The 12,110-nt window shown below is 39.2% G+C and overlaps 4 protein-coding genes across 4 annotated transcripts; all 4 read left to right on the plus strand.

Annotated features, from left to right (window-relative positions):
• The first annotated feature begins 361 nt into the window (after positions 1 to 361).
• Positions 362 to 2,626, plus strand: LOC102628927 (flavonol synthase 1-like). The gene is made up of 4 exons (XM_006484207.4): positions 362 to 1,135; positions 1,218 to 1,468; positions 1,731 to 2,058; positions 2,141 to 2,626. The coding sequence occupies exons 1-4, from the start codon at positions 896 to 898 to the stop codon at positions 2,375 to 2,377; spliced, it is 1,056 nt and encodes a 351-aa protein (XP_006484270.1). The 5' UTR covers positions 362 to 895; the 3' UTR covers positions 2,378 to 2,626.
• Positions 2,627 to 3,578: 952 nt separating this feature from the next.
• Positions 3,579 to 5,831, plus strand: LOC102628649 (UDP-glycosyltransferase 89A2-like). Its single transcript, XM_006484206.4, has 2 exons — positions 3,579 to 5,123; positions 5,303 to 5,831. Exon 1 carries the CDS (start codon positions 3,708 to 3,710, stop codon positions 5,115 to 5,117), a length of 1,410 nt encoding a protein of 469 aa, XP_006484269.1. The 5' UTR covers positions 3,579 to 3,707; the 3' UTR covers positions 5,118 to 5,123; positions 5,303 to 5,831.
• Positions 5,832 to 6,233: 402 nt separating this feature from the next.
• LOC102629597 (UDP-glycosyltransferase 89A2-like) lies at positions 6,234 to 8,945 on the plus strand. The gene has a single exon (XM_006484294.4). It carries the CDS (start codon positions 7,502 to 7,504, stop codon positions 8,942 to 8,944), a length of 1,443 nt encoding a protein of 480 aa, XP_006484357.1. The 5' UTR covers positions 6,234 to 7,501; the 3' UTR covers position 8,945.
• Positions 8,946 to 9,287: 342 nt separating this feature from the next.
• On the plus strand, positions 9,288 to 12,108 carry LOC102628353 (cell division cycle 20.2, cofactor of APC complex-like). The gene is made up of 8 exons (XM_006484205.4): positions 9,288 to 9,436; positions 9,594 to 9,692; positions 10,001 to 10,195; positions 10,341 to 10,610; positions 10,705 to 10,816; positions 10,933 to 11,249; positions 11,366 to 11,527; positions 11,606 to 12,108. Exons 1-8 carry the CDS (start codon positions 9,344 to 9,346, stop codon positions 11,744 to 11,746), a joined length of 1,389 nt encoding a protein of 462 aa, XP_006484268.1. The 5' UTR covers positions 9,288 to 9,343; the 3' UTR covers positions 11,747 to 12,108.
• Positions 12,109 to 12,110: the final 2 nt, after the last annotated feature.

The following is a 12,110-nucleotide window of genomic DNA, read 5'->3' on the forward strand; positions in this document are numbered from 1 at the left end:
GTAACCCAATATTTAATTACAATAAAAAAATTTATCAAAATTATTTTTGATAAGTTTATTATGAAATAGTCTTAATTTTTATTTTTATTTAATACTAAAATTATATTTGTTCCACTCACATTAATCAAAGAGAAATCTATCTCTATCCAATTAAATTAAGAGAGAAAATGAGTCCAAGAATCGTTGGAAAATGATGGGAGTAGTTTATTATTATTATTATTCTTTCTTTTAAGACTAATAAAGAATTTGCTAGAAGATGTGGATTGGAAAAGTTGCTTCACGTGTGAAGGTGATGCCATAGAGAATTAATAAAAGACTCCAATAATTGTCTTGACTTCTCAATTGGTTAACTAAAGCTCAAAGTTACCCAAAAAAGGAAAAAAAGAAAAGAAAAAAGCTCAAAGAAAACAATATAATGAGATGGATATAAGGGGAGAAGAAGAAGAATAGGAGGAAAGCGAGTTGGTGGATTGGTGCCTGGTTAAGTGTTAACCAAAGTTGAATGAAATTTCTGGGCGGCTGGGAGAATTTGGACGGGCTTAGCAATTTGGTGAATAAAACAACAATAAGTTTAGCAGATGAATACAGATTATTGGCCGTTGCATGAATGATGAATCCAAGGCCTCGCATTAAGAAATCAAGGAAGTTTCCAGTAAAAGGCTGGGTTTTTGTCTTGCGTAGCCGGAATGTAATATTTTATTGAGGCAGGCTGCCTGAATTGAACGACACAGGATTATTGACCTCATGCTTTTCATTCGCTCCATTTATCATATTTTATTGCAATCGGACTTCGCTGGAAATACCGTTACTATTTCTAAAGCTTGCTATAAATAAGTCCGTACACACCATCCAGACCCGCACACACCACCACCACCTGAACTCCAATACGTGCAACATGGCTAAGTCCAGTACATCTCCTGCTCAAGAAGTGGAAACATTACCACCAAAGAAAGTCCAAGAAAAAGAAATACCACAAAAGATGATCTATAAAGGCAGTGATGCTGGCAGTCTTGATACTTGTCTGCCATTGATTGACATTCCAACAATTGATTTTGGTCTCCTGACATCGCCAGAATCCAGCGCACAAGAACTTGAGAAGCTTCGCTCTGTTCTCAGCTCCTGGGGCTGTTTCCAGGTCAGCTCTTTGCCTCTTAATTTTTTTGACAAAATTCTAATAAGAACTAGTTATACTCACTACTTAAATTTTTGAGTTTCAGGCGATCAATCATGGAATAGAGCCTGCATTTCTGGACAAAGTGAAGGCAGTTGGCAGGCAGTTCTTTGCTCTTCCTGCGGAAGAGAAGAATAAATACGCCAGAGACATTGCTATTGGCTTTGAAGGGTATGCGAATCACATTATCAATGGGGAGGAGCAAGCATTCGATTGGATTGATCGGTTGTATCTCATAACTGGACCAGAAGATCGAAAACAACTCAAATTCTGGCCTGAAAACCCTGAATCTTTTAGGTGATTAATTATATATTTTTTTCCCTGAAGCCTTATAATTTATATGCACAAAATTAATAACAATGACAAAAGATCAAGTTTCAGGTTACGTTTGTTTCCCCTAGGTAGTAGCTTGCATCGGGAGCACAGTGGACTATTGTTTTGTACAATTGTTATGTGTTTAACGCCCATCATCAACTTTCTCTTAACAACTAGAATTTCAATTTTCATAGCACCACAATACCGAACAGAGTGCTAAGCTTGTTTGGTGTTAATGATTCAGGAAAATTTTAGAGGAATATAACGCCAAGATGGTAAAATTAAACGAATTCCTGCTCAAGGCCATAGCGCTGGCATTAAATTTGGAAGAGAACTGTTTTCTGGACATGTATGGAGAAGAAGCAACAATGATTGCGGTGTACAACTTGTACCCTCCATGTCCGAGGCCCGATCTAGCCATAGGTCTCAAGCCGCATGCAGATGGAACAGCGTTTACTTATCTCTTGCAAGATAAAGAAGTGGAAGGCCTCCAAGTCCTGAAAGACAATCAATGGTACAGAGTTCCAGTCATTCCGGAAGCTTTTGTTATCAATGTTGGAGATCAGATAGAGGTAACTGCTAATAATAGTTAATTCTCTAATACTCTTTCTTTAATTACTTTTTATGAAAGCATGACTTGAGATTATGTTGCAGATAATGAGCAATGGAATATTTAAAAGTCCAATACATAGGGTGGTTACCGATTCGGAAAGGGGAAGAATGTCTCTGGCCGTATTTTGTTTACCGAATCCGAATCAAGAGGTTGGACCGGTGAACGGAGTGGTGAATGAGGCCAGGCCGAGATTGTACAAGACGGTGAAAGATTATACTAGCATCTTTTATAGCTACTTTGAAAAAGGAACCAGACCAATTGAATCAGCAAAAATTTAGATTTCTTGTGGTTTATTACGAAGTTTCACCAGGATTGAGGGACTGAAAATATACTCTTACAGACAAATTTCCAGATTCATGGTTACAATGTCTCTTTTTTTTATTATTTTTTTTAATAGATTAATAATTTGCGTAATCAATCAATTACATTCTCCCAAATTTCCCCTTGTGATTGGGAGTTTACTGATGGAATAAGAGGTGCCAAGTAGAGAGGTTTCAAAGTAGCCAATAAAAGTGGTGTTCATCAAAGCATGAATCCCATTATCCCATAGCTAAACTGAATAGATTTCTTATTTTAATATATACATATGCAGTGTATCCAAAAAAATAAAAACTACTCCTCTCATCTTGGAAGTCAAAGTGAAAAAGGTAGTTGTTGAGATGTAAATTGTGATAATCATAGTCCTTTTTATTACATATCTTGAAACATTGGGAGAATGCAATGCTTGTAAGTATACACTTCATAAAGAAGTTGTTGGAGTTCGAGTTCAAAAGTCCCCATTGTTATCCTCCTTAGTATTGGAAATTTGTTTGCAATTCACACACAAACAAAAGTGGAAGAACTTCCTCTCTCCATGGTTAGTGTGAAGAGGAATTGGTCATTTCACCTTTCGCTTCTACCATAGAGCCTTAACAAACAATCAAATTCTATTTTATGATCTAATCAAAGGTGTGAATCCGAAGTAATAAGATTTAATAATTAATCAACACGTGGCCCGAGTTTCAACATAAAGTGAGGTTTTCGATAGTATGAGTGTCCAAAATTTATAAAATCTAGATCTATTGTTCACAACATTATAAATGAATCTTTTTTACACATTATATTATAAGATTGTTAAGAGGTGCATTCGGACGAACAAACCTGTAGATTTTTTAAGATAAAATCACATAATTTTACATTACTTTAATTTTTGCAAGTTTTTTTTTTTTAATGTTTGATTGCTGATTCATCAAAGTCAATATGTTCTCTTATAACATTTCATTCTCTTCGTACAATTCCGCAAGCAAACAGAAATATAGGCACTACACATTATTTTTTTTGAAAATTTGGATGTTTGCTTTGTTTTCGGTCAAGGAAGGGTATTTTGGTCTTTCCATTAGTCAACTAGGCGAGGGGTGAAAGTGAAATTACAGTCATACATTCTATCACACTAAAAATATGTGTAGTTGAGGGGAGGGAATAAAAAATAACCCCCTCAAACAATAGTGTGATTCTTCTTGGCTCTTGCAATTGTCTTTTAAAACTAGAAAAAAGTGGACGACATTCTCAGAACTCAGAAGCATACGTCTCTTGCTCAGTCACACACAACTCACAGAGACCAGTAAAGCTATGTCGAGCTCTAACACCAGAACCACTCATATTCTGATCTTCCCATACCCGGCACAAGGCCACATGCTTCCTCTTCTCGACTTAACCCACCAATTATCTCTAAAAGATCTCGATATCACCATCTTAGTCACCCCCAAAAACCTCCCGATTCTGTCTCCACTTCTCGACGCCCACCCAGCGATCAAAACCCTAGTCCTACCTTTCCCATCACACCCCTCAATCCCTCCAGGCATTGAAAATGTGAGAGAACTGGGCAACAGAGGAAACTATCCCATCATGACAGCTCTGGGGAAGCTCTATGACCCAATAATCGACTGGTTTCGTTCCCACGATAACCCTCCTGTTGCTATCCTCTCTGATTTCTTCCTCGGCTGGACTTTGAAGCTTGCCCACCAGCTTAACATTGTCAGAATTGCCTTTTTCTCATCCGCGTGGCTTTTGGCCTCGGTTGCTGATTACTGCTGGCATCATATTGGTGATGTCAAGTCATTAGATGTTGTTGAGTTTCCTGATTTGCCAAGATATCCTGTTTTCAAGAGACGCCATTTGCCTTCAATGGTTAGGTCTTATAAGGAATCGGATCCTGAGTCCGAGTTTGTCAAAGATGGCAACCTTGCAAATACTTCCAGTTGGGGGTGCGTTTCCAATAGTTTTGATGCTCTGGAAGGCGAGTATTCTGACTACCTGAAGAGAAAAATGGGTCATGATCGCGTCTTTGGTGTTGGCCCGCTTAGTTTAGTGGGTTTGGAGTCAAGCTGTGGAGGTGACCCGGGGTTGGGTCCGAATGACCACGTGACGAAGTGGCTGGACGGGTGCCCCCACGGGTCTGTGGTCTATGTCTGCTTTGGGAGCCAAAAGGCTCTGAAAAGAGATCAAATGGAGGCCTTGGCCTCAGGGCTTGAGAAAAGTGGGATCCGATTTTTGTGGGTTGTTAAAACGGGGATGATCGGAAAAGGAGATGACGGGTACGGGTCAATGCCGGACGGGTTTGAGGAGCGGGTTGCGGGTAGGGGCCTCGTTTTGAAGGGGTGGGCACCGCAGGTGTCGATACTGAGTCACAAGGCAGTGGGTGGGTTCCTGAGTCATTGTGGGTGGAACTCGCTGCTGGAAGGGATAGTGGGTGGGGTCATGATATTGGCTTGGCCAATGGAGGCTGATCAATTTGTGAATGCTAAGCTGTTAGTGGAGGATTTGGGTGTGGCTGTTCAGGTTTGTGAGGGTGCTGACTCAGTGCCTGACTCGGATGAGTTGGGGAAGGTCATTGCCGAGTCACTAAGTCAACGAGACGAAGTGAAGGTTAGAGCCAAGGAGTTGAGAGATGATGCTTTGGCAGCTGTGAAGAGTGATGGAAGCTCCGCAAGGGATTTGGATAGGCTTGTCGAGGAATTGAGAAATCTTCATGCGAAATGAAATAAGGTGTCATTTTTACCCTTTAATTGATTTATTACAGTATTAATTTATATCTTAATACTGTATTAGGAAATTAATCACTGTTTCTCGATTATATGTATGTCGAAAATGCTCAGACTTTTTGCATTTAGGCCATGTTTGGCATGACGCATTATACTATATTAACACTTTGCATTGTATTAAAGTATGACAGTACGATGTTTGGCACTTCTCTGGTATTGCATTAAGAAAAAAATTAATGCCGGAAACGCCGCATAACGGAAAAGTGAGACTCGGGTTTGTATCGTATTAGCTTCTTCTTCTTCTTCGTCTTCTCTATTTCTCTCTCTTTCCTTTTCCTTTTTTTCCTTTTCCCCTCTTCTTCTTCTTCATCTTCTCTGTTTTTCTCTCTTTTTTTTTTGATTTTTTTCCTTTTCCCCTCTTCTTCTTCGTCATATCTGTTTCTATCTCTCATTTTTCTTTTATTTTTATTTTTTCCTTTTCCCCTCTTCTTTTTCGTCTTCTCTGTTTCTTCTTCTTCTCAGGTTCTTGTTTGTCATCTTCTCCGCCATTTCTTCATCATCTTCATATAACCACTAATAGCCGCCGCCGCTACATCCCTTAGTTCCTTTTCTATGTTTGATTCAGCGGGTTTGATTTTGTAGATTGGTTGAAGACGACAATGATGGATGAGATTTGTTTGAGATGAGATTGAATGCCTTCACAAAATTTTTATTTTACTGTGCTGTGGGAATTATTATTGGTAATTAAATTTTTTTAAGAATTTTGTTTATAAAAAGACAATTGTTTAGAAAAAGACAATTGTTGTACAACCCTTATTGATAATTAAATTTGAGTTTAGAAATTTGTTTTTAAAGAAATAATAGTTGTCATCATTTTTAAATAAAATTTAACATACACTAAAAAAAATTGTTAAATTTCTAAAATTTTAGACCTCTATATTAGTATATTTTGTATTTTTTAAATATTAATAAACATTATTTTTTAAATATATAATTTAACTTAATCATAAAAAATTAATACAATACAGTACAACACTAAATATAATATAATTAAAAATTAATACAGTACAGTAACATCAAATGTTGTATAATATTATTATAATACAGTGTTAATGTAATAAAATAAAATATAATATATCTGTATTAAAATAATATAATATAATATAATATAATACAGTGTGTTAAATGCACTCTTAATGTACCCACTAATAAAATGTGGTGGGGCTAATACGCCAAATGTGGGTTTAGAATAGTATTCTTCGGTCATTCCATGTCAATAAAGTTAAAAAACATGATTGTTTTAGAAAATTCAAATTCAAATGGTTCAAAATTAAATGAATATTGCCAGGTAAAAAAAATTACGAGCATTAAAAACTTGAAATTTTGCTGCTTCGTCATCGGCTATTTATTAGTATTGCAAACGAGTACATTACAAAAGTAAAGTAAAAGAATTAAGGCCATTGAATTAGGGGGGGTCAAATATATCATGAAATGTTTTTATGTGAATCGCTTAATTTTTGTGAGTGGGCATCAGGGCATAAAGCGACACGTGCAACACGAGACTGGTGAAATAGCTATAAGCGAGGGAAGGCCATTAATTAATCTCCCTGTCTTGACTTGACAAACGCGAGAGTGAGTTTCATCCTACAGCCAATCAATAAGAGTCTTAGCCACGAAAGTTTTGCACTGTTTCTGAAGATTTGATCAAACGACGACGACGACAACGTCAATTTTGCTCTCATGCCATGCAACTTACAATCACCCACCTCCCTGAACATTTAGTAGTAAAAGCATGTTATGTATCAAGTTGCATCACCTTGGTCAATCACCCGCAGCTATATACAAGTCTTTCCCCTTATCGATCTTCTTCACAAGCCACCCCAAATCAATGAAAAACAGCAAAGAGAGGAGATTCCAAGCGTTACTACTACGTTCTATAACCATAAAAATTCCATAATTCAACGGTGCTTCACTTTTTATAATTTTTCTCGTCTTCCTAGAGTTGCTTGCGAGTTAGATTTCTCTACATTTTGTTTGGATGAAATTACTAATTCGGAACCCATTTTTAAATTAGCTTACTGTCGTTAGGCTAATCAAAGTTGGTCCCGATAGATTAGTGATGGTAACGTCGACGTGATGGCGAAGAAAATTTAGGTTGCTAGGGGTGGATTTGTAATGTTGTGTGATGATTAGGAAAAAGCATATACATCTCTCTGTCCATGTTATTAGGTAAAAGATTGTTTCTGCGTTCCGTCATTCTATGCTTTATAATTTAATTGAGGAGAGTTTAAATTGAAAGAAGGTACACAAGAGTTACGTGCTTGACGTGTTCATTCATCGAGTGTCTGTATCTGTATCAAAAACCAGAGAAAGCTGTAAGCCATGTCCAGCTGCTCCAACAGCAGAGCCACCCACGTTCTCGTATTTCCATACCCAGCACAAGGCCACATGCTTCCTCTTCTCGACCTAACCCACCATTTGTCTCTCAAAAACCTCGACATCACCATCTTAATCACCCCCAAAAACCTCCCGATCGTGTCCTCGCTTCTCGACGCTCGCCCAGCAATCCAAACCCTAGTCCTGCCATTTCCATCACACCCATCAGTCCCTGCGGGCGTCGAAAATGTTAAGGAATTGGGAAACAGAGGTAACCTGCCCATCATGTCAGCCCTCGGGAAGCTGTATGATCCCATAATCCAGTGGTTTCATTCCCACACTAACCCTCCTGTTGCCATCCTCTCTGACTTCTTCCTCGGCTGGACTTTGAATCTCGCCCGTCAGCTTAACATTGTCAGAATTACGTTTTTCTCGTCCGGGTCGTTTCTGGCCTCCGTTAGCGATTATTGCTGGAACCACACGGGTGTTGTGAAGCCATTGGATGTTGTTGAGTTTCGTGATTTGCCAAGATCTCCTGTTTTCAAAGAAGAGCATTTGCCTACGGTGTTCAGGATTTATATGGTCTCCGACTCTGATCCTGAGTTTGAGTTTGTCAAGGACGGCATGGTTGCAAATACTTTGAGTTGGGGTTGGGGTTGCGTTTTCAATAGCTTTGATGATTTGGAATCCGAGTATTTGGATTACTTGAAGAGGAAAATGGGTCACGACCGTGTTTTCGGCGTTGGCCCCCTTAGTTTGCTCGGTCCGGAGTCGACTCGGGGTGGTGACTCTGGTTTGGATCCGAATGACAACGTGTCAAAGTGGCTGGACGGGTGCCCGGATGGCTCCGTCGTCTATGCCTGCTTTGGGAGTCAAAAGGTTTTGAGTAAAGAACAGATGGAGGCATTAGCTTTAGGGCTTGAAAAAAGCGGGATCCGATTTTTGTGGGTGGTTAAAACGAGCGTCATCCATGCGGAGGGTAATGGGTACGGGCTGATACCCTATGGGTTTGAGGAGCGGGTGGCGGGTAGGGGCCTGGTTCTAAAAGGTTGGGTCCCGCAAGTGTCAATACTGAGTCACAAAGCAGTGGGTGGATTCGTGAGTCATTGTGGGTGGAACTCAATGCTTGAAGGGATAGTGAGTGGGGTCACCATATTGGCTTGGCCAATGGAGGCCGATCAATTCGTGAATGCAAGGCTTTTGGTGGACGATTTGCGGGTAGCTGTTCTGGTCTGTGAGGGCGGAGACTCGGTGCCTGACTCGGACGAGTTGGGAAAGGTCATTGGTGAGTCACTAAGTCAATGCGGAGAAACGAAGATTAAAGCCAGAGAGTTGAGAGACAAGGCTTTGGCCGCTGTGAAGAGCGGTGGGAGCTCCACGAGGGATTTGGAGACGCTCGTGCAGGAATTGAGAAAACTTCGATTTCATACAAGTTGTATTAAATCCTGAGTTTTAATAAATACAGTAATTTATTTCCCGAATAAACAATGAAAATTAACACAAAACCACGTTTATATTATATGTACATTCACAAATCTGTTAAATGGTCTGCCTACTTCGTGATAGTTGAATTTTTGTTATTGGTGACAAAATTTTTGAAGTGTGTATAGTTTGGATAAATAGTACGAATAATTAATTTGGAGTAAATATTCCAAACCCGAACTTAGCCTATACCGGGATCAATTTCGAATGCTAACCCGACCCGACTTATTTGGCGGCTATAAATCCTAACGGTCAGGTCTTTTGGCGGTAGATACCAAATCCTTCGCTGAACTCGATCCTTCACTCGTGACTCGTAACTCGTAACCAAAATAAGGAAACTTGACATTTGGATTGTGAGTTATCTCCATGGATCATCAAAGCAGACTGAGTAGACTACTTGAAACTGACTGGTACTCGCCAAGGAGATTACTAGGCAGCCCCACTGATTTCGATTTTCAGGTACCAAGGAAAAAAGAAAAAAAAAAAAACGTTTTCTTGATTTTTCAAGTATCTTTTGTTTTGTATTCTTGTTGGCGTTTTGAATTTTTTTAATTATCTGTTTCGTTAATTTTCTCCCTATTTTCTTGTTGTTTGGCCTTCTGGGTACTTGTTAAAGGGAGATCGGTTTATACCCAACAGAAGTTTGATGAATCTTGATCAAGCTCACGGTTTGTTGACCAACACAACCAAAGAATTTCGGAATCCCAATTTCAATGTAAGTTCATTCTTTCTTTTTATTTGTTTTCAAATTCTTTTATGGTTTCTTTCTTGGGAATTCTTTAAACGGGTGCCCAATGTTTCTTTAAAAATTTGTCTTGAAATTCGTATATGGATCAAGTTGTGTATTTTGACCAAGATTTCTGGGGTCGATTTCATATATTGTAGTTTAGTTCTTGTGTTGATCTTACTGTGTGATGTTACCTGATTTGGTTTTGGATTAACATTTTTTTCCCCTTCTTAAATGGGGGCATGATTAATGGAGTATAATTAGGTTAACGGGTCCTGTCTTTTTCCTTGAAATAGGACGCATACAGACAGAAAGTGGCAGAGAATTTGAATTTGGATTCAGAAGGGAAACCATTTAGGATGCTAGTTTTTAGGGGAAGCCCAAAATCAAGAAGAAAGTCATATCGTCTCATTGATGAATTGAGAAGGGAGGATGCAGAGGCATTGAGAAACAGTACCGAGCAAATCCAACGTCGTCGTCAATTGCCCAAGGTACTCATCTATTTCAATGATATCAGTTGCTAACTAGGAAAGGAGTCGAACAACTATCTGATGCAGTTGGGATCATCTGCTGTCGACTCACCAGCCTGAACTTCATGGTAGTAACTGACTGTACTTTGATTAATGGCGTGTGCAGAAAGAAGCTAGGATTCTGGACGCACCAAATCTTAGGAATGACTATTATTCAAACATGATGGATTGGGGAAGAAACAACATTCTTGCTATTGCTTTGGGTTTAGAACTGTATCTTTGGAAACAGGAGAATGGGGAAGTACAAAAGTTGTTAAAAGTTACTGGGGAGGATGATTTCCCTACAAGTATATCATGGTCACAGGATGCCAAAACTTTGGCTGTTGGATATATGGCCTCCAAACTTCAACTCTGGGATGCTGAGACTTCAAAACTTGTAAATATCTACGCTCCATTCTTTGCCTTTCATGATTGCTTACTTGTTCTGGACTCCGAATGACTTGATTGTAAGCATTACTTTTCACATGCAGATTAGAAACCTAGAGGGTCATGATAAAAGAGTAGCAACTGCATCATGGAACCACTGGAACGGTCACATTTTAACATCAGGGAGCCAAGACAAGTCCATCATTAACCACGATGGTACTTGAATTTCATCATCTCTGTCTTGGGAACCTAAACCACGTTCCTTTATTTTAGTCATTCTAGTTATGAATCATTCTTATATTTACCTTGCCTGTTGTTCCGTGGCTTTGCAGTCAGAGTATCAAACAATGTGACTTCTCGCATAAATGCACACACCGCAGAAGTGTGTGGACTAAAATGGTCTAATGAAGGCAATCTACTGGCCAGTGGTGGTGATGATAATCTTGTACACGTATGGGATCATTCTAAAATGAGTTCATCCAAATGTTTGCACCGATTCAGAGACCACCGTGCTGCAGTCAAGGCCCTTGCCTGGTGCCCTTATCAGTTTAATGTTCTTGCTTCTGGAGGAGGCACACAAGATGGGTGTATTAAAATATGGAATGTACAAAAAGGTACATGCATACACAGCGTAGATACAAAAGCACAGGCAAGTAAAATTGTTCACTTCTCTTAGAAACATTAATATTTTGTAAAACTACCCATATACGCCATTTCAACGTTTGGATTTCACTTTGCTTATGGTAATTTGACGTGCTTGCGCAGATTTGTGGACTAGAGTGGAACAGGCATCACAAAGAAATATTGAGCGGCCATGGCTTCAGTTCAAGCGGGGATGGACAAAAATTATGCTTGTGGAAATACCCTCACATGACCAAATGGGGAGAATTACAGCATCAAACCTCCAGAATTCTCGAGCTTTCCCAGGTTTGACAACCCAAAAACTTAGTTTATAATCCAGAGCACTTTGTTCTTCAAATAAACTAATCTTTATTGTTATTGCAGAGCCCTGATGGCCTAACTGTGGTGTCAGCTGCTGCGGATGAGACTCTTCGGTTCTGGGAGGCTTTTGGTCCATCTGGCAGTGGAGATTTTGTTTCACATCTTGATGGTCTTTTGTCTCTAAAGGTGTCTCCCATAAGATGATGAGAAATGGAAGGCTGGTTTTGTCACAAGCTCTATCCTTCCTTTTTTCATTAATTATTCACCTGGGTGAGTGTACAGTCAACACCCTTGTTACGGTGTACAAAAGTTACGGTTGTAAAAATTACTAGGGAAGAAAAGAATTACTCCTATTCTGTTCATTGTGAAAAACAAAATACTAATCCTGATATTGGCTTGGCCTATGGAGGCTGATTGGCTTGTGAATTCAAGGTTGTTGGTGAAGGGTACAGCAGTGGCGTCAAGGTTGTAGGCGAGAACAGCAACTGTACATGGCTGACAGTGTTTAATTTCATAATAGCTTTCGGAGCAACATTGATGTGTCTTTTATCCCCGCAAGAAACATTTT

This window comes from Citrus sinensis, chromosome 4 (genome assembly GCF_022201045.2).
Source record: "Citrus sinensis cultivar Valencia sweet orange chromosome 4, DVS_A1.0, whole genome shotgun sequence".
Classification (NCBI taxonomy): Eukaryota; Viridiplantae; Streptophyta; class Magnoliopsida; order Sapindales; family Rutaceae; genus Citrus; species Citrus sinensis.

Coding starts and splice junctions, on each gene's coding strand:
- LOC102628927 (XM_006484207.4), top strand. CDS start 896: ATGGCTAAGTCCAGTACATCTCCTGCTCAAGAAGTGGAAACATTACCA. Junction 1,136..1,217: donor GCTCCTGGGGCTGTTTCCAG/GTCAGCTCTTTG, acceptor TTTGAGTTTCAG/GCGATCAATCATGGAATAGA. Junction 1,469..1,730: donor GAAAACCCTGAATCTTTTAG/GTGATTAATTAT, acceptor TTAATGATTCAG/GAAAATTTTAGAGGAATATA.
- LOC102628649 (XM_006484206.4), top strand. CDS start 3,708: ATGTCGAGCTCTAACACCAGAACCACTCATATTCTGATCTTCCCATAC.
- LOC102629597 (XM_006484294.4), top strand. CDS start 7,502: ATGTCCAGCTGCTCCAACAGCAGAGCCACCCACGTTCTCGTATTTCCA.
- LOC102628353 (XM_006484205.4), top strand. CDS start 9,344: ATGGATCATCAAAGCAGACTGAGTAGACTACTTGAAACTGACTGGTAC. Junction 9,437..9,593: donor CCACTGATTTCGATTTTCAG/GTACCAAGGAAA, acceptor TACTTGTTAAAG/GGAGATCGGTTTATACCCAA. Junction 10,611..10,704: donor ATGCTGAGACTTCAAAACTT/GTAAATATCTAC, acceptor TTTCACATGCAG/ATTAGAAACCTAGAGGGTCA.